The 26,141-nt window shown below is 31.9% G+C and overlaps 2 protein-coding genes across 3 annotated transcripts in view; one reads left to right on the forward strand and one right to left on the reverse strand.

Moving 5' to 3' along the window:
* The window catches only part of LOC126770818 (meteorin-like protein), a 28,137-nt gene extending 8,273 nt beyond the window's left edge, over positions 1–19,864 (forward strand). The window contains exons 2-5 of the mRNA XM_050490397.1: positions 15,498–15,709; positions 15,814–16,104; positions 17,897–18,083; positions 18,389–19,864. Of these exons, the coding sequence (XP_050346354.1) occupies positions 15,498–15,709; positions 15,814–16,104; positions 17,897–18,083; positions 18,389–18,605 (907 nt within the window). The 3' untranslated portion in view covers positions 18,606–19,864. The remainder of the gene's footprint in view (positions 1–15,497; positions 15,710–15,813; positions 16,105–17,896; positions 18,084–18,388) is intronic.
* A 1,727-nt stretch (positions 19,865–21,591) lies between these two features.
* The window catches only part of LOC126770758 (testis-expressed protein 2), a 28,961-nt gene continuing 24,411 nt past the window's right edge, over positions 21,592–26,141 (reverse strand). For both annotated transcript variants that reach the window (XM_050490302.1, XM_050490301.1), the window contains one exon: positions 21,592–25,823. In XM_050490302.1, coding sequence (XP_050346259.1) covers positions 25,634–25,823 — 190 coding nt within the window. In that variant the 3' untranslated portion in view covers positions 21,592–25,633. The remainder of the gene's footprint in view (positions 25,824–26,141) is intronic.

Below are 26,141 nucleotides of genomic sequence, written 5' to 3' on the forward strand. Positions count from 1 at the left end.
ATAGTATATAATGATAAGACTTAAGACATACTTAGTGATTAGGTCTCCTGCATCGATTTTAATGTACAATGAAAAATTGCTTATTTTTAATTTTAAAATATAATAATAATAAAATTTCTATATATAATATATATTAGTTGATATAAATGATAATGGCAGAAAAGCGAAAAATGTCATCAATAACTTTTTATATCATTTTATTTAAAATCTCGCCACTTGAATTATTTCCTGTCGCTTTACACTTTTATAATTTTGACTTCCCCTTTTAACGTAAATAATTGGTTTTCGTGTTAAATTGCTTAATTCCACACGAATGCACAGCTTCGCTCTTGTAACTTGATATAACACGCAAGTGACATTCGATATGCAGAACGAACGATCGTTTAAAATATTTTTACTAAATATTATAAAAAGGTTTTACTGAATTGAAAATTAAGAAATCGCTTCGTGTTAATTGGCTGACAATAGTCACTGTATTTGTTTTTTGTTAATTTAATTTCAACTAAAAGAAAAGATAATAGTAAAAAAGAAAAGCTTAATTGGACATAAGGTTAATATTGAAGGTACGGTACAGAATATAGAAGAAAGGCCACTTGAGTCGAATGTCACTCGGATGTGTGATCGAGTTTTTCAAAATTTAAGAAATACAACGAATGCATGCATTTTATAAAACAATCCATTTTTTCTAATAGATTTTCATTCAAGCCAATAGTTCGCGTCATCCGTATAAAAGATTGGACCTAATAATACTTTTAGAAATCAAATTATCGGACATAAGGGTAAACATAATTATTATTTTTTTTGAGCGAATAATTTAATTGACCGTTGAAAAGTATCCTTTAATGTTTCGGTAACATATTTGCTAAATTATGTTTTGCTTCGGATTGACTATTAATAAAAACTGTATATATATAAAATTGTATGAGGGACTATATACTTTATTTCAACTCATTAGAATCATAGACTATTATATATTACAAAACGCATAGATAAGTGTAATGGAGTCTGATCCTTAATATTGCAAATGTCATATGTTATATTTTTAATTAAAAAAATATCTTGTATATGATGTTAAAATCGTTGAATAGAATTAGGAGTTAAGTTTTAAGACTTAAACATAATGAATTAAGCTATAAGCACTGGTGTTGAGCATAGATCACGTAGCGAACGGGTAGCGGTCATTCGGATTTATTAGACCGGTCGGCTTACCTCACAATAAGAAAGCCACGATCATGCTTTTCACACCTCCGTATTTGAGCGACGATTTAGCGTTCACGCCTCGTGTATATCTACCCCTAAAGTTCGCACCTCGACACATAGCGTGTGCTCACTATGTAAAAGCATTCCCTGTTTATATATTTGTAAAGGTCCGCAGCCTTCTAAAAATATTTAATATTACGTATCGTGTAGAAACGCTAATGTATGTTAATATTTAGTCTATTCATAATTACTAATATTATTATTTTTAACTAGTATCGATAATGTTATTACGTAAAAGTGTATTCATACACGCAATCGCAGTTTTAAAAAGATTGATCTATTGTGGTCTTGTCTGTCCTTCGTGACTTGATCTCGAGGTTGGCTTGTCAGGGAGTACGATTGTTGTAGTGAAAGTCAGCATTATGAGCGTTTTGCGTGTTACGAAAACACTATTAACAATCGAGGACGACAACACTTTTTGTTCTTTCTAATCATGAGAAACAAGATACAATAGTTTACGGAATATAATCGATAATACAATCGCAAGAAACATCAGACTGTTCGTATTGCATCATTATTTATGATGTTTGTGATCGATGTGATAACTGCAAAAAGAGTTATTAAATTGGAACAATTCGACAGATAAAACTTCATTAGAGCGTGTAAGCTCGATAGCGACATTGAAATGCGATTCACGTCATAAAATAATGTCTTCATTATCAGCATCGCTTCTCCTTCGCGTTGGAGTTAATCAAAATTGCATTACTCGTACGTTCATTTCGTCACGGATTGAGGCGCGGAGCGATGCGAGAAAAAAGTAGCAATAACACACCATACATACATACGTGCTTTTATGATTGATGAGAAGCTTAAGTTTGAAAGGATTATTTATAGCCGTCGGACGTTAAATCACAATTGCGCTTCGAAAATCAATATTTGTTCGGTTCATGAAATATGCCGAGACGATAATTTACGTTAGAGCTGAGTGTTCCCTGGTAATGGTAAGCTGACGCGTCCAATGGCCGGTTAGGTTGAGGTGTAGGCGGGTTCGAATGGCGCTTGGTGTCTAACGAGCTCTGTAAACATACACTGGCCACTACTGACACAAGTATATGCTTGACGCGCAGCCGGCTTTAAATACACAATGCACATTCCTAGTAGTTAGAAAAGTCCACTTAAATCAAGACGGTGTTTCATGTTTACACTGTTTGGTTGGTTGGGAAGCATATGATGTCTTCTACAATATATCTATAAAACCAGGGTTATGTGGATGCGACTGTTAATGTAACTTTTATTAACAGCCGCGGCTATGAAAAAAAGAATAACAGAGTCATAAATTTTTAATGAACATAAATTTCACTCCATTAAAATAAAAGGAGACGATACTGTCACAGGCTGTGAGATTTAAAATCAGTGGTGCTAGTTTTTAGAATCACATAAATATTTTAACAATGTCACTTAATTGATATTATACTATGTTTTTTTATAAAAAATATGTAATAATGGATTTTATAATGTTTGATATGTTACGGAAAATATGATTATAAAACGTTAAACCTGTTAACCGATTAATGAATACTAATATTATAAATGTAAAAGTGACTGTTGGTTTGCTTGCAACCTTCAACCCCAAGAAAGGACGTAGACTTATTATACCTAAAACTGACCAAACAAAACACGGGACGAAGCCGCGAGCAAAATCTAGTTAATATAAATAGTAGCGAATTTAGATGTCAAAAGTAATCGCAAGTTGTATTTCAAATAAACTTTTATAACTACTTTAATGAGAATAAATTAGCACTTTATTATAATATATATACATATTTATATGGAATAAAATGTTTTAACATGACATTATCCGATTTATATAAAAGTATGCTCCAAGTTTTATTTTATCATAAAATTATGATACATAAACTACGGAATATGAAAAATATATCGATGCTTATAAAAACTAAACATGTTTAAATAGGATCGACGTGGGCGCGAGGTTTGTGTTTTTTTATGGAATCTCGACACAAAGGGCTCTTTGTGGTCGCCATTGTTGATTCATAGTGGTCTCTAAATCCATTAATATTCAAATCATTGAGCCTATTGCGAAAATTCGATATACATATTTGGCACAAAACTCGTAAGATAAATGATGTTGCAATAACAAATATTATTCATGGATATAGCTTTTAAGTATTTAAATATTATGGTAATATATTATTCTCCTTATTTTGGTAACTTGAAAAATTCAAATCGTGTCTCGTGTCAGAGTTTTGGGTCTTCGGTACTGTGTTATTGTTGATATATGCTTCGTTTTATATTATTTCGTCATTATTGTTGATTGAGAATGTATTCATAAAAAGTAAGAAGAATAATTAAAAAGCAAAACTGTAAAGAATATTTATTAAAACAGGTATACATCAATGCGGTCATTATTGTCGCTTCACTGATATGAAATAGGATCTTGTTGGCCGAACACTTCAGTTGATGTGCTATTGAGTGCCATTATACTCTTCATATTTATTTCTTTCGTTAATATTTTCTACAATGTAAGAATAATAGTGTATAGCATCGATTAGACACATAGCAGAAATATTTTATGACTTACAATTATTAAAATGTAAAAGTTTAATTGAAAGATATAAAACCTTTTTTTGATTAACGCAATTAATGTCAAATTTGTTATTTAAATGCGAGGAAAAAATATCAGTAAAATCTTTCCTTTAAATAAAACCTGTTTTTAGTCAGCATAGAATTGTATTTTCATCATAGAATATGCGGATTTTTACAATGGATTTATACATAAATCAGTCTTTGGTTATTGTTATTTATGCTTAAAACATTATATATAAATAACAATTTACGATTACAGTGTTTTTTCGTATTACTTATTTTAACTTAAAAACTTTTTATATTTTTTAATTTAATATTTTTTTATTTATTTAAGTAACATGAAGAATTAACACGCATTAAAAGCATTACGTTTAGAATGTTTAGTAAAAACAATTTTTTTAACATCATAATTTAGCTTTGTCTCATTTGAGACGCGCTGAAATTTTGCGATTGATTATGATCGTCATTAACTGTAATTATCAATCGAAATCAATTCTCATTTTTTTTCAAAAGAAAAATAACACTCTAATGAGATATTGTTAGGCATAACAATATAAGGAATCGGAATGTGTCGGCGCTGTGCTGGTCAGTTTTGCGAAATCCTTATTGGATGGTTTGGCCGTCATCTCGCCTGATTTAATGGCTTCGGTATTCGCGACACTATAATTGGGTATTGGGTTCCGACCAAATTTAGATTTGACCATCATTAAAATATTTATATTTTTAATTTAACATAATGTGTAGCCAAATCATTCTACGAAATTGAAGCTTTGGTAAGTATGTTCCTAATTACTGACTATTAGGTTATCAAGACATATTAAGATTTCAATTGAAATATTATGTTTAGCGACTGCTGAAAGCATACCAGTTTATTCGCATGCGATCTTTATAAATATTCTCCTTAAATCCATTCAAATTGCGACATTGTTCCCTTCTAAATCGCCTAGGTTGTATGGCGGTCATTTATATTAAAGTAACTGCACTGACGTAAGATATATAGTACTGCAATTATAATTTATCGTGGGTGTAGAGCTGTAGAATTAGATTTAATGAGGTCGGTAAATCAAATAGACTAGAGTGCGGTCGGCGCGTGCCACAAGGTCGGTCAACTGAGGCGATACCAATCCTTGCCGCTACTTCTCACTCGCACCCGCTGTATACGGAGTCGGGCGCGGGCATTATGCGTCAATGTTCTAACGTCTAACCCGTTTGCCAAGCTCTTTTCGTCATTGCATCGACATCGTTATTCGATACTTAAGCACGTGCTTTGTAAGGTATTGCATTCGATTCGACAACTGGAACCCTCTATAATAATATTTAAATCGGATGCAACAAAAACTGTCCACTACCAAATACAGAGAAGCGCATTTAAATGATTTTGGTTACCATAAAATCTCAAGTCTGTTAGCCATAACTTTGTACAAATACGGTCCCAGGAATTGAATATGGCTTGGGTAATTTACCTGCTAATTACACGAATCCATTCTAATTTCGTAATCGATTCAAAACATGCAAAATACATAATTAATATGTAAAAATGTTGGGTTAGTCATATTGTAGGATTGCAAGCCTGTACATATTTAGCGAGTTTGCGTTGGATTTGGCCGGGGGCGAAGTCTGTCCAGGGCGTAGAGGTCCGTTAAATAATAACAAGCATGTACATGTGGTTCCACCGAGCTATAAATTGTCCGCAGCCGCCGGGCACGCGGCACGCAATCTCAATGCGGAAAATATAGAGGCCAGTCCGCACAGCTAGATCGAGTTTACAACCTCTGGCGACTGGACCAGGCATTGTTGTACTAGCCGCCTTTTACTACTAAGTATCTAAAACCGCTTTCGATTCGATCCGATATTATTTAAATTAATGCATATGCTGAGTAAAAGCGTATAATTTGAATTAAAATTTTCATTGAAGCAAATGTAATAAATTTCTTCTCGTTTCGGTAATACGTTTCCTTAAATGACCTTAGACTTTTTATTTAGGATCGTTTTCGTGCAATCGATTTATCGAGGCTCGAAATTTTACTTATTAGTTGACTTCAACTTCCTGGCGGTCCGCTGCAACATTCCTCTGCATTGTCACGGTTGTGCTCCGTTTACGCCACATTAAAACAATTTATTAACTTTGTGGGGTATAGTTAGGTAAGTACTAAAGTGAACACGAAAACAGAAAATAATAACATTATAAAGCTGCAATTTCTGAAAATACTGTTTATTATGGAATGTTAATAGTAAATTAATGTTGACATTGACTAATGGTTTTCATTTTTTTAATGAGTTTAATTTCTTATTTATTTTAAATATTTTATTATTATCAATTTATCCATTAAATCTTTATACGTTACGACTATACCACCACAATCATAATAATCATTTTTTAATATAAATTGACGGTTACGGTGAATTATTGGTATTTTCTTTAATATAGCGGCATGAAGACGAATTTAATTAGGAAAGCACAACCAGCTTATATCTCGATTAAAAATCGCAGTTTCACCGCTTCGTGAGATTTATCACGATGCACACTCGCCGCTGTCATTTCGTGTACGGATAAGATTTACGGTGTTTATTGTGCCGCCTGTTTATATGTTACGACAATTATTACAGTATATAACAAATTGTATAACAGTAATATATCAGGTGAATTACAAAATATTTAAAAATCGTTACTTTTAAATTTTGATATACGTTATTTTTTAAATTTGATATCTTAAATAAAAAGAAAAAGGAAATATTTGTAAAGGATTAAAATTATTCTAGTTATATAATGTTATATTATATAGTTTATACTCATCATCATTAAACAATTCATATTTTGAAATCAATTGATCTCATATGTGTCCTCTGTGTATATATAAGCGAAATACCACTTTGAATCACGACATCTTCTAAACCATCCGCCCGTTTAACTCGATATTTGTCACAGTTACTCCTTCCCCGACGTAGACGCTCACTAAGAACGGATTTTACGCAAATCATATCCAAAATACATGTTTCGTATTATTTAGCCGTGTGAAGTCGGGACGATTGTCTAATATACGCGACATTGGTAGAATATTATGTGATGAACTAGCGTAGTTGTCTCCAGAAAAAGAAAAAAAAAGCAACAAAATAAATGCAAGTAAAGTAAATGAAAATGTAAGTGAAGTCTTAGTATTCAATTCGCAAAGCACACGGCTCCTTCTCACGCATCTTTTCGTATTCCGTCTGTGATCGCTCGTGTGAACTACATTCATATGCGGGCATGGGGACGATGCGGCTATCTAATAGATAGATAGCCACATATCTACTTTGGTAGATATCCTTTAAAACTGTTAAGTATTTGAAAATTTCGCTTTCGAAATTACAAAAGCGAGCTAAAACAGAAGATAAAAATACAACTTTTCGAAATCGCCTATGAATGCAAATAGTTACATAAAAATAAATTCACAACTAAATAAAATAAGGTTTTCAGTTATTAAATTTATACCGGGTTTTAATTTATCTCATTATAGATACAATTATGAAAAAAAGAGATATGACAACCGAGGTTTAAAAAAAATATTTTTTAAAATACAAAGCTGGCAAGCTGAGATAAGGACTGCGACCTCTGTAATTTCAATGTTAAAAATATTTAAAAAAAATATATGTATACATATGTTTAAATATATGTATACATGTTTTAATATATGTATACATATATTTTTTCCTGTTTTATTCCTTCCTACTTTCCTTTACTGGTGGTAGAGCTTTGTGCAAGCTCGTCTGGGTAGGTACCACCCACTCATCAGATATTCTACCGCAAAACAGCAGTACTTGATATTGTTGTGTTCCGGTTTGAAGGGTGAGTGAGCCAGTGTAATTACAGGCACAAGGGACATAACATCTTAGTTCCCAAGGTTGGTGGCGCATTGGTGATGTAAGCGATGGTTAACATTTCTTACAATGCCAATGTCTAAGGGCGTTTGGTGACCACTTAGCATCAGGTGGCCCATATGCTCGTCCGCCTTCCTATTCTAAAAAAAAAAAAAACTAGCTAGGTTTTCATTAGGCTCAACTATAAAGTTGTGTATATTATTATAACTTGTATTTATAATTTTGGTCTTTATGAATTGTTATTATTTGGTAAACATTATTAATAAAATAAAATTATTTATTTCACAAAATGTGTATACCTGTGGTAGGTACATATATATATATATATTTGTTGACATATTTGAAAAGCTCAACATATGCTCAACATAAGCTCAACACATATATATGTGTCGTACATATATATACGTTGAGCTTTTCAAGTATGTCAATATGTCTTGTACAGAGATTTTATAAAACCAAATTAGCTGAAAATAATTTGGAACGTGCCTTTTTATTTCACTATTATTACGAAATGTAATGTTTTATCAAACAAGATCTCGAGGCGTCACGATTGACACTAGTCAAATCGACATAATATTGACAAACAGGTCAGATTGGTACACTGACAGCTCTGACACTTGTCATTTAGAACGTGTGACCAATTCTTATCGAGGTACTGACGGAGACACGGCGATGAGATGTTTGCTCTAGGTTTCAGACACGTTTACCCTACATACTCATACATATAAGCTTAAAATGCTTATAACTTTATTTTTTAGAAACATATTTATTTACATATTTATATTTCAATTTTACTTTTCATAATTTATTTTCATAATGACCATTTTTTTACTTATGTAGCCACATTCGTCTTTTTTATTGACTGTGAAATATTGTTATCATAAATTTATAGTGGTGGGATCGTAAAATGACGTGGATCATTTGTAATCATTCCCACGATTGGCGTGATCACGCGAAAGCATGTGATCGCCCAAAATGATTGCTATCACCTTATCAATAAACATTCCCATGCGATTCATTCTTCGTCTCAATTTTCGTTTATTTGCATATTTAACAAAAATATGTTTGCTGAGAACTTGATAATATTTGAAATAATTTTATTAAATTAAATCTGTGTACTTTTAAGTGTGTTAAGGCATTTAGGACCTTGTTATAGCTGCGATTTAAATTGTTCTTGAAAGGGTTTTTGTCGTACTACGTTCATTAGTTACGAAGCATAATTTTCGTAAAACTTTTCATTCCATGCAAAAGAATTCACTTCTATGGCCGAGGAATTTTTTAAGATAAACTGTAATCATCAAAGCATGTGCTATGTTGAGTGCCCTCACTACGCTCTAATTAGATGTTCTTCAAATTGCGTGTAATTGTGCCGCAAAGGGTTTTGTTTACGGTAGTTTACATTTTAAGTTTCCTTGAAGTTTTTTTTTAATTTACCTCTTTTTATCATACTTGATATAATTTAATTAAAAAATTTACATTTTTAACTTTTTATTCACTGATTTATCTATTTGTTTTAATTATTTTTATAGATAACATGAAAACATTACGTTTGTAATATTAATATTATAATGATTGTCTTATATTATTTTCTAATTTAAAATCTCACGTTCCTTATCAAAAGTTTATTTTTATAAGTATCGTTAGGTCAGCAGTAGGTAAGGCAGTTTGTTTTAAAACGATTTATTTACAACGTCTGTCAACTACGCGATACATGTGCTGCGCTGGCGCCGCGCCGGTGACGTCGTCGTCGCACATGCGTACTCAGCCAAATTCGTGTTTCATTTAAATAACTAATAAAAAACGTTCTTTATGATTGGTCGTGTTACAAAAACATTAATTTATGATGACAATGGAATGCAAAATAAATTACATTTAAAAGTTAGTCGAGTTAAGTGGTACTAATTTAGTGTTATTTTTTTAAGTCGTCTTATTCTATTGGCAATAATTTATACAATATAAATAAAGGCATTGATCAACAGGATAAATACCAAATTCATTATCTAAAAATTCTTTACCTTTTTATTTTATTAACCATCAATAACATTTGTATATCTCTTATCTCTACATAGAGATAAATGATAAGACATTGTTAACGCTGAATCAATTTCCTTTCCGTTGTAAGTAGTATAAATAAATTAGTCACGTACTTACCATCGCGACAGTATGACTAGTCTTCGTAGCATGTTTGTACAGGTGATACGGGAGTTATTAAAGCAACAGTAAGCAAGAATCATACATAATAAAATATAATTTCAATGTAACAGCCTCTCCTTTGAAGAAGAAGAACAAGTAATGTAATTACTAAAAATGTTCCAGTGCTGGGTTAGCCCAGCACTGGAACTTCTTTCTCTTCTCCTTTTGAGGAGAAGGCTTATAGCATCCCACCACGCTGATGTAGGGTATACAATACATGTGGCATAATACGACACATGCAGATTTCCCCATTAAGTTTTCCTTTACCGCCGAGCAGTATACGAATTATAAACAAATAAAACACGTCATAACAGTGATGTATTCCCTAAAGATCCTCAACTATATATCTCTCTATTCATAGTCGCTTAAATATATAAAAACGAAAAAATATAAATTATAAATAATTTTTCTTGCAATTGATAGTAAAGTCTTGAATTGCAAAGTCGGAATAAATCTATAGACATGATTTGTGAGGTGCAGAAAATAATAATCACGTATAAGTTGATCGGTGACGGAGGGACGCCCACACGCCGCCGCCCCGCACGAGTTGCTGCCATTATACAATCAGGACGAATCATCACTACCATTTTATACTATTACAGTGCTATCAAGATCTAATACACTTGCAGCGTATACACGTTCGTTTCTAAACGAATCTAAAACCGCTCATTCGACGTAATGGTCTATCTGGAATATAGCTCGATCTAAATGACAAATTTATAGAATTTGATCTGAAGATATTACCAAAAAGGTAGTTGTTTTTATAATATATTATGTCCATTTCAATATAACAAACTTTCATTTTGAAATTGAAACAGATGATAACAAAATTTGCATAGAGAATATTCAAAGCGAAAGTTTTTTTTACTCATTTAAAAGGAGACAAGACAAATAGTATTCTTTAATTTTATTTACACATTTTCGATTATATACCTAAGTAGGTAAGGGTTGTTTCGATCTTGTCTGGGTATGGAGGCTCAGGTTATATCAACATATGAATACAATGAAGATGCACGTGCGCCTTTCGGCCGCGACCATTGTCTTATACCACTAAGATGTATACTAAACTAAAGCTATAACAACACCATTGTTTCACGGAAATCCATACATGCTTTGACACTTACAATAAATTGGACACATGTGTATTGTTTTTATGGGGAGCCATTATTGCTCGAGCACTTGACGAACTTTATTATACGTGACTCAGAATACGTCGTCGTTACGATTTAATTATTATGTTTGTACAATATTCATATATAGTATTTTTTATAACGATAAAATTTTGATCCAATTTTGAAATAAACTATTAAATACAAAATAGATCTGAAACAGTGAGTAATCATTATGTAAGTACATTCCAAATATATCTTCTTTCATTTTTTCGTTATAAAGAGTTTATAGTTTATTTCGTACCAGTATCGAAGCATAGATTATAAAGACAAAAAACGGTCATTACAGTGCAGTATCGTAACAAAATCGTGCTTGCTTCAGCATTGGAGTTGACCTAAAAAATATCGTTTGTGCGCTGTGCCATTGTGTGGGTGAGTTTGAAAGCCTATAAATCTCGCCGCAGCAAGGCTCGTGGCGATGGCGGGGACAAGAGACTTGAAATTGTATCGGCCACAATATGTATAACCATATCCGCCTCGACTTCGCTAGATTTTATCTCGCTCTCGTTTATACCGCACCTAGGTATTAGAATTATATATTTATTGTTTCATATACATTATTTATGACTCTGTAGATAGCATGATAAAATTATGCAAATACACTACCGTTAGGACGGAGTCTATATAAGTGTTTACATATACTTTGTAAGTAAATGTAATTTTAAAACTAAATATTTTAAGTAAATTATTGAATTTTAAATTTGCGTCATATTTTTCAATCAGAGTGCAAGTAAATAATGCGAATTAACGCAGACTATTATGTTAACTTACGAAGGCAAGACGCGACGTATCTAAGGCATTACAATAATAGTGGTATGATGATATCGAGTATGGTAATACGCTACCGGAGTACCGGCTTGGCGCGTGGGCAGAGCGCGGGCGCAGCTCGTGTCTTCTTTAGGGTTGCCATTTAACCAGAAATAGAAAACAAATCTTAACAACAAACTCATTTTAATTAAACTTCTTTTTTTAAATTGCCATGTATTTCTAAATTATCAACGTTATAATTATTTTTCCATTTTTAATAAGTAGCTAGTAGTTTTAATTCTATAATAGGGAATTGTAAAAATTTTCCCAATTTATTGAACAAAATATTTTCTTCTATGTGAATGAGAGATATACAACCCTATCGTAGATGAAGGTTGAACGTACGACTCATTGTTATCTCGCGTCAGGTTTGGGCGAGAATAAATAAAAGTCTTCGTAGAAAAGATACACATTTATTTTATTATTCTAGCGCGACTGTTACTGTGATAAAGCTTTATGGGACTTTTTGTAGTGCACTAACGAACTTTCTTTACAACTCTCCATAAGGAGATATGAAAAATATGCTTTCATACAAGATTTACTTTTTTATAGGCAAGTTTAAGAAATATTTTTTTATCACAGATAAGAAAAACTTATTTCAACTTGACATTTCATTCGACTGCATATGTTACAATTTAGTATACTATGTACTACAAAGTAGTATCGTAAAAAAGCTAGAATATTAAAAAGTTTATTACATAAATAAACTATATAGCTTTGCGTTATATAAAACTTTAAAAGTGGTTTGTTAAATTTTTATTATTATAAATTAAATGCCAAAATTGCCAAATCAACATTCAATTTTCGAATTAATTGACCATTTAAAAAATTATACGTCTTTCTATGATACATAATTAAAACATAATAGAATCATCTTTATTTAATTGATATATTAATTGGTTAGATTTCCCCCAGCATTTATGACGATAGAAAAAAACTTTATATTCAACCAAGCGTTTCGATATTTTATCTTTTATCACCCATACGTTAAAAATTCAATTTATTGATTGTAACAACGACTCTATTTCATCGTAAAATAACAAAGGCGTTATAAAGATAATAAAATATCTTCCAAAAGGCTGTAAAGAGTAATTGCTCTTAGAGCATTGTAAAGATCATTTTAAAAAATCTTGAATATTTTTCACATATAAATTTCGATATTATACGATTAAGTAGCATTATGTGTAATTTATGCACCCGCTTTAAACAAATTATAATTTAAGTGTGTTAGCATCACAAATATGTTTATTCTAAGTAATATTATAAATGCGAAAGTGAGTTTCTTTAGTTGTTAACACTTAACTACGTAACCGATCATAATGAAAGTTTGCATACACGTTGTCGGGTTACAGAATTATGATAAAATATATTAAGATCGTTTTTTGTTCATGTTTTTCTTTATTTTCGTAACCTTTACTACGCAAATGAAGCTTTTAGTCCATTATCGTCGCCGTGATTCGTCAATAATGACTGAAGATTGCCTTGTGTTTAGCTTTTCTTTTTCTAACACGATTTATAAAAAGCAAATGAGAAACTGTAGCTTAGCTTAGTAGCTTTGTATAGGGTCACCCGTGTGTAATATTTTGTAGTGGCTTATCGTCGTAAGATAAATAATTCTAATCTTTTGTGTAAGTATGTTGTGTACGCGTTTATTTTTTCTTCTTTCTCAAAATTAGCATAAGTTTTGTTTGCAAGTCTCTTATTACCCTGTTTCTATCTAGCACAAATATTATATTGTTCAACGACCTCGTAATACCAGTTTTGATATCAAGTATCTTACACAAAAGCTTAGACTTTATCGCAAAAACACATTAATTCAAAACTACAATTCTAGTATAGTATATTTAACTGGGTGAAAGATTTAAAATTCCGTGTATGTTCGCGTAGAACTAACAAAAAATGTGACCACTAAAGACGCGGAACAACCCATGGCAGTTAACACCCCTCCACGTAATATTTTTTGTTTACGTTGAGAAACAAAAACTTCTATGCGGTTTTTACGTAACATAGTTTTTTTTGTTCGTGTTTGCTTTAGCGCGTTGATAACGTAATGGCGTCAGGGATTGACAATGACTAAAACAAAAAAAAAATTTAATGTCAATTATATTTAATGTAGTAAAAGTGTAACGAAATGATTAGCATTAAAACTAGAGTGGTTATTTACTAGTGTTAAAAGTTGCCATTATGTAACTTATAATTAATATTCAAACTGCTTTTTAATTCAATTGCCAATTTGCAATCAATCAAGCTATAAATGTTTGCAAATCACATCTTGGTAATCGTAATGCGGCGTAATCTGCAAATGTATAAGGATAGTGCTACATTTCTCGGCATACTTCTAGTCTATATACTTTATACAAGGTTGTTAACCCTTGACAACCCTTGCATCCACGTGTGCCGCAGCCTATGCAATCTTTGCAGCATAATAACTTTTTAACGTTTCGTTTAATATCCTAACATTTTCGTAAAACTATTTTAGTTTAATGATGATTCTAGCCTACAAATAAGCGTTTTAAATTTATTGGTACTATTAAAATTTATATTATATGGATTATTAAAATTTCGTCCATATAATGGAAGTCATAAGAAGTGCGGTATGGAAAGCCCTATCTTTACCGACGACCAGTTTTTATGTCAGACCATAATACACGCACATATTTCAAGATTCAGCCCATTAGGGAGGATTAAGGAAGCCCTGCGATGACGTGAAAGTATTAAGGATGTGACTCGACGAAGCACATTTTATAAATCACTCGTACAAAACGAAAAAATGGCTACTCTTAAAATATTAAGGTCCATTTTTATTAATCCATTAACAAAATTAAAGAAAAAAAACGTCATCAGGTTAGATTTTTATTATTAATTCGAATTTAATATTTAAAAATATGATGATCATGTAAGGGCTCAACGTCGATACCTTAACCGAGGCTAAGAACAACTTCCTGCAATGCTCGCTTTTTATACGTTGAATACTCCCCGCAGTATGCGCATTTACAATGCCATATAAATCGTAACTGACTCAAAGGCACTTCAACATGACTAATAAAGAGGCGTCGGACAGGCCACACATACAATGCATTTTACATAAAAGCCTAGTCGTTTTTTATGACTGTCGCAAGGCATGTAGAACTATGCATGTTATCTTTTATAGCGTGCCCTTCGTCGTATATTTCAGTTTTATGTTTTGTTAGAGCCGTGGGCAGGGCGTGGGCGCTACTCCAGAAATTCTGCCCACGTGGCAGATGTAAGATTTGAACGGACAATTGGCTCGAGGCAACTTTATAGAAACATTTCGTGATATGTACCATTGATCACATCTCGACGTCAAGCATTTAACTAACAATAACACAGGCAATACATCATAAAAAAAAATAAAATCTTTTAAGAATGTGCAATTATGCGATTTAATGTTTTAAGTTATAACAAATCTTAAAATAGTCTAGCAACGGCATAGTTGATATTTATAAGAATCTGTTCCATACCCTCGTGCCTCTGTTATTACAAACGTACTTTCTTTTACCATTATGACAACAATTTCGTATGATAAAAAAACAACAAGAATTGAAATTACAACATAAACAAACTGGATTTCTTATATTTTAATAAAATGAAAAACATTATTATGTTTCATATGATTATTTCACATTAAGGTTTTTTTTTCTATTACAGTGGGTTGACGTCGACTGCGGAGCGTGGCGTGACACCGGTTTACCTCCGTTGCCGGGAGGGCAGCGTGTCGTGGCTCTACCCCCGGGGCGCACTCCGGCTACTTTTCAAACCGCCGCTGCCGGCCGATGAGCGCGACTTTACTGTTTGCGTTCGGGTCATAAGACGGCCTGACCCGCCTGATCTTTTCCATACATTGCGGCAAAATAAGACAGGTAAGCCTGTGGTTTCGACGATTAATGTTATGATTACACGGTGACAGGAAGAATGCATTTTGAAATTTACAATGGCTTTGTTTCAACCAATTTATGTTTTACAGATGTCGCAGATCGCTTTCCAGCACGCATCTTTGTGGAAGGCGTTCGAAGACTGGTACCTCTGTACGCGCCCGACGACGGCGATGTGCGCGAGCTGCGTTGCTTTCACAGCCGACATGGACAAGCTGCATTGTATGTCGAAGCCGAACCAGAAGAGGGAACTAAGAGACGAGTAGCAACGTTTAAATACGAGGCCAGGCCGCTTGTGAGGCGACACTACGACCCTGCCACAGCTGACTGCAGGCCTTGCTCTGAATCCGAATTGGAGTTGGCATTCTGCACAAGTGATCTCGGTGAGCATTTAATATATAATTGATATTTCTTCTCCGTGCAAATATATACAAGTTAATTAATATGAGTTTCTTTTGATAAGACCTCAATAGGCAATATTTCATAATATGCAGTGCTAATAGGAGCAAAATATCGTCCTTAATTCGAATAGTAATTGACCACCGCGGTAATGAGTCAGCTCGAAACCAGAAACCAGTGCTGTCGCACCCTACTGAATGTTATAAAAGCTAATAAATACAGTTTCAACCGCAATGCAATTTTCATTTCTAGGACCTTAAATTAACTTTATAATTCAAATTACTTTGTTAATTTGTGCATCAGTAAAGACTGGATATTAGAGGAAAAACTGTTTGTCGAAATAATTAGAAAATATGTAATTATGGCGTTTTGTTGTAACTTGTAAGTACCGCTCAGTCGTTGCGGACACAAATTAAAATGCAGCCCGTACCGGTCTCGATTTACGGAAGCTCTTATATATGCAGTAGGAGTAGGATGGGATGACTACTTAGATTCAATTTACGTCCATAATAAGCAAAGTGACAAGTACAGGATAAACGAGTCTGAAGGCACGCGACGCCGCGGGGAGTGAGCGTGGATATTTTTTCTAATCGCTTGATAGATTATAATGGTGGAGTTATGTCATGGCTCGGCCGATGCCGGAGCGGTGGGCGGCCGTTATTAGCCGCCTCTAGCACGTATCATTGAAATTTCTGTGTGTCATCCTACATAATAATTATTGATATTCTTTGACTGCGTGACATCGGTCAAGCGAGACCTCAACCGCGGTCGTTTGGTGGATGTTTACATTTATATATAATTTTTATTGTTATGTTTTTAAGTTATTAATCGTAGGTTTTGTGGTAATTGATTTTTTAAATTTTAAAATCAACAAAATTAAATTATAGCGTAAGAATAAATAATTCATGAGAACATTAAAAAAAACGAATATTACTTTTGTATTATAAATACTCGCGTATTGTATCGAGGTTGAGGAAAGAGACATATGAGGCTCGTTAGTTAAAAGCCTTGTCAGTAATTACTCCTCGAGGCGGGGTCGATGAACTTTTAGAACTATTCACTTATCTCCCACAAACAAAAGCGACTTATAAAAAGCAAGTCCACATTCGCTTACTGATAGATAAGCAAAAAGCTTCGGACACGGAACAAAAGCTACAGTATCTTTGGAGATAACGAATCTGTTATGGTCAGTAGTTTAGTTTTTGCTCGAGGACAATGCAAATAAATTTTGCATTTAAAATTAACATTTTGTCTTTGGTTAGAATAAAGTGCTAGTTGATTATTTATTTACTTATTTTTACTTGTAATCAACAGCGTTACAGAAATGGTTGTACAGTTATTATTTATAACTAAAGTAAGGTCACATAGGATTACAATTTTATAATACGAAAAATAAAAAAAATAAAATAAAATTAAAATTAAAGACGTATCTTGAGTAGTAGGGCGATGTTGTTCCTATAGGTCGCTACAAGTTCAATTGTTGAATATTACAATTACTGTCAATGTAAACATTTATTTACATTTATCATGATCTCAGTTTATCAACTATTATAACAAAAACTAACCAAAGTTACCACACATCTATACTTGTTAGACATGCCAATTTCTATATTTATTTATCGAATATTTAGTTTTATATAATATATACATGTGATTACCAGCTATAATGCAGAACCCATTGACCCTTTTGGTCAATTCTCTTAATTATATTATGTATATTGGTATTAAAATGAGTTTTGAAAAGGTATTTGCTAACAGATATATATAATTCAACAGTGTCCCGTGGCGTGATCGTCGGTAGCGAACAGCGGGAGGAGCTGGACGCTACACAGCTCACGTGGCGTCTCACCAAGCTGCTGCGCGCAACCGCGTCCGCCGACAGCGCAAACAGCGCTGACAGCGTCGACGACGCCGGGGAAATCGGTGACATCGGCAATAGTCTCGACGACGACCGCTACTATAGGTGAATATTTATAAAACATTATATTTCAGCCTAGGTTTTAATTACTGTTTTTTTTTTAAGTTGAAATTGAAACATTCATGAATTTATTATACTCTTGGTAGTTATAAAAAATCCACTATCTCGTACTCGTAGCGATAGGCGATTACATATCGATTAGCGAAATAGGAAAGTTTTTACTAATAAATAATCGCTCGAGGCAAAAGTCGGATTTTATCATGTTTTAATTATTCAAGATTACTTCTCTGCCAAATCGTTCGGCCTGAAATAAACGTTAGAATGTATCGATAATTATCAATCGGTCGTAGGTACGCGACGGACCGCCGGCGCCGGCGCTCGCTGCTGGCGCACGTGCAGGTGTCGGCGGCGTGCGGCGCGGCGGCGGGCGCGGGCGAGTTCCTGCTGATGGCGCGGCGCCGCCTCGGCCGCTACGCGCTCGTGTGCGCGCCGCGCCTGCGCGACTGGCGCGCGCTGGTCGAGCGCCGCGCCGCCGACGGCACCGCGCACTGCTCGCTGCAGCACTGAGCCGAGCCGGCCGACGCCTGCGACACCTCACGTATGGAGTATGTGATACATCGCTTAGAACAAAATTGTGTAAAATGTACATAAATGTTTCCAAAATATTGAGCACTGTGACACTTTTGTAGAAAAGTCCGAGCAGTAGCAGTTTTGTTCTTTATATTTTGAACTCGAATCATATATAAATACCACCAATGCAAAATAAGGAAAAATACTGTACATATAGTGTGTAGTTAGTTATAGATTACGTTTTATCGAGAGCGAGTAGCAAATTTATATATAGTGTTACCGGTAAACATTATAAAACCAACAGCAGACACTGTCAACGGAGTCGCTTCATTTACACGATTACAGTAATATCTAGTAAGTACCTATTCAATAGGAAAAAAATCATATTTTTTTTATCCTACAATGATTAATAACCACGAACATAATTGAGTTATTTAACTGGAGAAACCATTTATACAAATTGTGCCGAAAATATAATTCAACTATGCGTATTGGTAACCCTAGTAAAATATTTCAATTAATTCCTACGCAATCTTTCATATTTATAATTTTATTTTAAGTCTTTACTTGCCATAAAGCTATGTACACAATAAATATTGTAAAATATAGCATTTATTTTATAATTATTATAAAAGGTATACCGCAATACATATTTATAAATATTAAGGAAAATGTGGTCCAGAGTGCCAAAATCTGTTATATTTAGAATGTAAGGTTGATCTCAACTGTGTACATACGTTAAAGTTAGGTTATGTTACAAAGAGAACTTTTATATTATGTATTATAATGACTTATTTATATAAAAAGTCAAAAATACTATTCTATTATAAATATATGACAATCATTAGTCTTCCTGTATCAATTTTCTCATAATAATATTAATTAAACAGTCGCAAATAAATTGTAATATAAAATAATTATATTATTAAAAGTTAATATATTGTGAAATATATACCGCTTATGCGGAACTAGCTTCCTATTCGTGCTTCCAAGGAAGATACTTGTATAAAACATATTCTTATATACATTTACTTATATTTAAAAATAGAAGAATTATTAACAGATAATATATAGTTATGTACAAATATTGTCAACAATATATAAATATATTATAAGATAGGTGTCGATATGTGATATAGTTATATGACGTAATGTGTGCCTCAGGTGTACATATGAGTGTAAAATGTTTATAATGTGAGAGTATATGGTGTAAAGTTTGATATTAAACGCTGTTGAATGAAATAAAATAGTTAAAAATAAAATACTTTGTTTTCAATATAACCCATCCCTTATCCTTCTAAACCTATATTTTATATTTAAGTAATTTGTGCATCATCTATACAAATAATAAAAACGTAACTGAACGCTGTCTGTACATGGAAGATTTATGAGTAAAACTATTATCAGGGCCTTTATCAAAGCAATAGAACCCAAAACAAAGACTGTTAGAATTGCGTTTGTGCGCATCTTAGGAACGGCTTAACTGATTTGGGTGCGGTTTTCACTAATGTATCGTGGCTAAGAAGGTCTCACCGAACGTGGATAACTACAATTTTGGTTTGGAGCGAGTGTCTCAAGTACCAGGAGATCATACATAGTTGGTCTCAATAAACAGTAAGAGAAACTTAAAAGTTACATTGAGGCTGTCATATCTTCTATTACATATAATAAAAATGTAACTGATCGCTATGTATACATGGAAGATATACGAGTAAAACTATTATTGGTATAAGCTTTATAAACGCAGTAGAACCCAAAACAATGATTGTTAGTATTTTAGTCTGATTCTCCGTGCGTATTTATATTAGAAACGGCTTAACTGCTATGGTTGCGGTTTTAACTAATGTATTGTGGCAAACTTTACTTAAAATTTAATATTTGTTTTATTTCAATCGGTTTATAAATAAAAAAGTTATTTCAGTTTAAGTAATCATGTCGAACATTAATATTAATAATTTTTTTTTTATATTCGCCGGGAGTGCAAATGACTCTACTCCACCTGATGGTAAGTGATAGTAGAGTCCAAACGCGACGACGGCCAGTATAGACGGGAAAAACGTTCTGCACTAGCCGCCTTCGCCTTGCCGGCCCGCAAGATGCCTCTTCACGCCTCGTTTGAAGGAACCCGGGTTGTAAGAGGAGGGGAACACGAGAGCTGGTAAGGAATTCCATTTTTTGGAAGTGCGACAAAGAAAGGAGTTGCCAAATTTCTTTGTTCGCGATGGAATTGATGTCACAGTTAGGCGGTGACATCGAGAACCTATCTCACGACGCAATTGTAAAGGTTCAAGGGTGTTGGTGACTGTACATATTACGGATTAAAAAATATATAACAATATATGTGATACATATTTATTTTGGTTTTTCGATACTATACTAGCTTTTGCGCGCAGCTTTGCTCGCGCGTAAAGATATGTAAAAGATAAAAGTTGTATGGAGGTATGTGATTTTAAAGTAAGAAGCATGAAATGTCATTCTGAATGAAAAATGTTGCGAAAACTGGAAAAATGTATTGAACGGTTAAAGTTACATAATAACGTAATTGTTCCTCTTGAAAATTTCTAAAAAAAGTCCGCGATAGTTTACATCTATCTTTTAAGGTTAACTCACTATAACCTTTTCTGTGGTAATCAAATTTGTTCTAAAATAATACATTATTTGTAAAGTGCTCTTTATACATAACATTAATTCTTATGAAAGGTATCGAATTAAGATGGTAGAAAGTTTTTAGTACTTTTTATCTCATCAAAAACATAAATGTAAAATGAGAGCCAAGTTTAATATTATTATATATGCCTTGGTTGTTGACTTCAACGACATTTCATTTATTTATAACAACGTAAAATATCATTTCTTCTTATAGCTTAAGATAATATATGGAAGCCTAAGGTAATATACGAATTATATTATAGACTCGCAAGTTCTCATTACCTACTCTGTATAAATAAATATGTATATTTGGATTAAATAAACAAACAAAATGAAATATAGCAATTTATTTATTGATAAAATCACAACTGATACCACATAGAAAAACTACTCGGCACGGTTTAACTCTTAACTATATTTAATATCACATAAACACTTTATAATTTGATAAACTATATACATAGAGAAATATAGAAGTCGTTTTTGGTACGAATATTATGAAAGTAAGTTTAACCGTAATCATTAGAGAAAACGTTACAATTTCTTAAATTTTGTAGAAAAATAATATTTAATTTTTTTTATTACATTATGCAATTTTTCACGAATGAAAATCTGAACACACATTTATGTGTGTTATATCGTATTTTATTACATTGATTTAATTTCAGTACATACATGTTCCAAGTGAACTGCGGTGTTGTCAACTTAAAAATTAAAAATATTAACTTTGCAAGACAAAGTTAAAAAGATGCAATTTATTTTACATGTACCATAATAAAGAAGCTTAGGTACTAACCGAATTTATTTTTCTAAAAAATTTTAATATTGATATAATAATTATTTAAAACGAAACATAAATACATAATTAATACTTCTATGCGTACCCGTAAGATACTATAACACAGTGTCTATTGTTTTCAAATAAATCAAGGAAATAAAAACATGACCTACTCAAGATAATTATACATCAAAATTCGTAAAACAAAGTTTGTCCATGGATTTTCCTTTCCCAGGACTACATTTATAAAATAAACAATATTATATTAAATAGATTACATTTTTACATTTCACACGTAACACGAAAAAGAAACTCCACAAAAGTATTACTTTAGGTAATATTTGGCTACCTTATTAAAAACTTCGGCTTATATTGATGCACATTTTAAAACATAATTAATTAATTATCAATAACAGCCACGTATAGGAATCAACGTGATATCGACATTTGGCTGTGTGTTTTACAAACGCAACGCGAAATTATTTTACCACAAAATATCTAATTATTTAATAATCAAAGACAATATAATGATTATTAAATAAGTTACATTGTACATACCAAAATAGATTTATTTCGAACAGGTACATTAAATTTATTTTGTGATATGTAGAATACATATGAAAAATTTCACAAGATTTAAGTTAGACTTTCTTGAAAATAGATAATTTTAAATGTTGCTATAAAAAATCCATATTATTTTATTTAAATATTGAAAATAATTAAAATTGTTAGCAAACATTAAAATCTTCTTTGTAAATACGAATAAAAAAAGTAAATACACATCCGAATTAAAAAATAACAGATAAAATATAATGGCTTAGCAAGCACAATTCCATCGATAATAATTTAATTTGACAAATAAAATTTGTTTTCTTTTTAATAATTTTATGCAAATTTTCAAATTATAAATATTTAGGCACGTTGCAAAGCGACTGCGCTTTTATACATTAAACCAGTGTTAATGTTGCCTTATTCGTAATAAATTAAAAAATTGTTATGAAGCCATGAGCAAAAACATTCAGCCTTTAATTTTACATTCATTTACATTTAATCGCCAATACGCATTTCTTTATCAATAATAATTAATAAGCAATTACTCAAAACGATTAAAAAAAATTAAGATTACGATAAACACCTTCATTTATAAAATTGTATTAGAGTTTATAACATAGTAATATGATGTAATACGCGCAAATATTTTTATTTACCAATGGCGAAAATTCCGTCAACAAAGTTTTACTGTCTTTTCAACAGATGATGTTTCAGAAACTATTTACTTTTTTTAAATTAAATATATCTAGAGAAGAGAACATTTTCAAGAATCATTCAATTTAAATATAATATAATATATTTAATTGGTAAGTACGTGCGTACTTACATACAATTCATACATATTTATGTAGTTTAAAGATTTTTAAAAGTCCGATTTTTCCTTCCATTGCCATTGTAATATATATAAAAAAAAAACACTTTACATATACAAATGTTCACTACTAAACACTAACAACAACTTTAGATAGATGTCTATGCTAGATAAGAGTAGAGCGGTTACGGTCCATAGACAAATATTATATTAGAAAAAGGCAGTTAAAGTTTATAAAAATCTATCAGAAAGATTTTACGAAACCCATAGCTTTGTTGGCCTTTCGTTTGATGAAGAAGCATGTTCTCTAGCCACGTACGTATGTTTAAATACCAAGTCGGTTTTGTTCAGAGTCCCTAAGTGCCCTAAAATGTCTAAAGAATAATGATCGTAGATTATGTTGGGTATTATTATTATTACTGGTGTTGGTTGGAAAAAAATACCTAAAGCCGATTCTAATGGCAGTATTAAAAAAAAAGTTGACCTTGTATTGAGATGACGTCATTGGTCGAGTAAATAATCTATGGTACAGTGGTACTCATTACGGATTCGTGAAAAAATTGCGTTTTAAATGTCGGCGGCTTTTTTTACCGGAAGTTAAAAAGCTAAATTAAAATTATACATTAATTAAGTTCATTAATCGTGAAGTGTGTTTAGTGCATGATATAGAAGAGTTATTAGCAAATCGAACCTGCCATTGGAATCGTTAAAATTTAAACGAATTTGATTTTATTTTTTGTCTATCAATTTAACAGTTGGCAGTAAGGTACAGAAACAAAACATTAATTTGGCTCTTAGCTTTTTTTTAATAGTTTTGATTATACTACAAGATAAGCTTTACGTATGTATTTAATTTGAATTTATTGTCAAAACTTTTATTTCTAGGAAGCTCGGATAAATTTATTTGTGTATATAAAAATTTAACATTTATGAAATTTAAATAAAATATTAAATATTCTAAGGAGAATCAAAGTATACCGCCCTAGTGTTGTATTTGTCACATTTTAGACTATTCGAAAATTGAATATTTCTATTAGTGAGGAAATTAATAGCTTTTCTATGTGTGTCATTGCAAAGCACACGAATTAACTAACACTTAATTAAAATAGCTAAATGTAAGAAAACTTGCTTAATAATAATTATATAAGCAAAGTATATGATACAATACTATACTATATATAAATAATTATTAAAAATTAATTCTATTTTTTGCTATGATACTACATATTTTTATAACCATACACTATATATTTGTAAATAATTTTAGTAGAGAACGATTTTATAAATTTTAGACCACATTTGAACATTTTAATCAATATAATTTTATATTTTACACATATTTACAATGTCTTTTTATGTTTTTTTTTTATTAGTCTTTTGAGCTTCGTCATAACAAATATTATAAATGCTTGATGATTTTAATTATTTGAACTCACTCCTTTCAAAGGACTATATATTTGGTTATATTTTATTTCTTTTATATCTAACTACAGAGATTTAAATTTTTAATAATAATTATATATAAAAAAACAACTATTAAACGACAATAGTAACTTTACAAGTAAATGCCAAATACAAAGAACTATACTATCTTGTACACAAAGCTATATTAATTCGCACGAACGACTATAAAATTTTAAATTACAATTTATCGACATAAAAAAAAATTGTATAGTCAAATAAATATATTATATAAACAATAAAAATCAAATATATAAATAATTCCTACTTAGATAAATATCATGTAACAAACACGTTTATATTTTGTGTAAAATATACTCATAAGGTTAGATGGGGTATGCGGTGACCTAAACGATTTACGAGGCGTTTTGAATGTAAACACCAAATTGTCTCGCGCTTGTAACGATCACCATTTATAATACTGGTATATTCTCCTCAATTTATATATGTAACAGTATGTTAGGCTATTTCTATACTGGATAAGACATTAATATCATTTGATCCACATTATATAAACAATATAGAAATATTTATAGCGAACAAATGTCAATAGCCCACGGTCACATAGGAAACGCTTATGAGAGAATATTTTATAGTTTAGCAGAATAAGCTTGGTCTAACAACAGGTACAGTATACGCAGAGTAAGAAAGCTAACGAGCGACAATACATTTGTCTCTTTCTTACAATTCATACATATTGTTTTTCGCATAGTATTTTAATATACGATACCGTTTTATTGTAGACGACCCTTGACATATGAAACGAATTCAACACTACTCAAACTCCACGGGCGTGGGTGTGAGTACGTCAATGATGATGTCCTCCATGTTGGGCAGCACGAGAACCTTCTCGAACTCCTTGGTTAGTTTCTGCTCGATCCAGTTGGAGATGTGCGCGAAGCGGAGCGTGCGCGCCCCCACCGCCGGCCGGGCCTTCAGCACTAGTTGCGGATTTGTTGAAAATCTACAATACAATAATTATAACACGTAAAATAAATATATTCATTATATTCTAGCGGTCATTACTCGCTTCACGATATGCAGAATAATAATTAGCTTTTTTTTTTTTTTTTTTTTAATTAAAATACAATACGATCACGTTATTTCATCTCATAATTATACTTCAATATTAAATTCTAACTTATAAACTAATTTTACGTTATTCATAAGATACGGTATTAGACGTCAAAACAATATCAATATTTAGAAAACCTTATAATATTTCAGTACGGTTTCAAAACCATGAAGAAGCGTTAAATGAAGAAATGTTATAAAATAAAAC

Source organism: Nymphalis io, chromosome 9 (genome assembly GCF_905147045.1).
Source record: "Nymphalis io chromosome 9, ilAglIoxx1.1, whole genome shotgun sequence".
Taxonomy (NCBI): domain Eukaryota; kingdom Metazoa; phylum Arthropoda; class Insecta; order Lepidoptera; family Nymphalidae; genus Nymphalis; species Nymphalis io.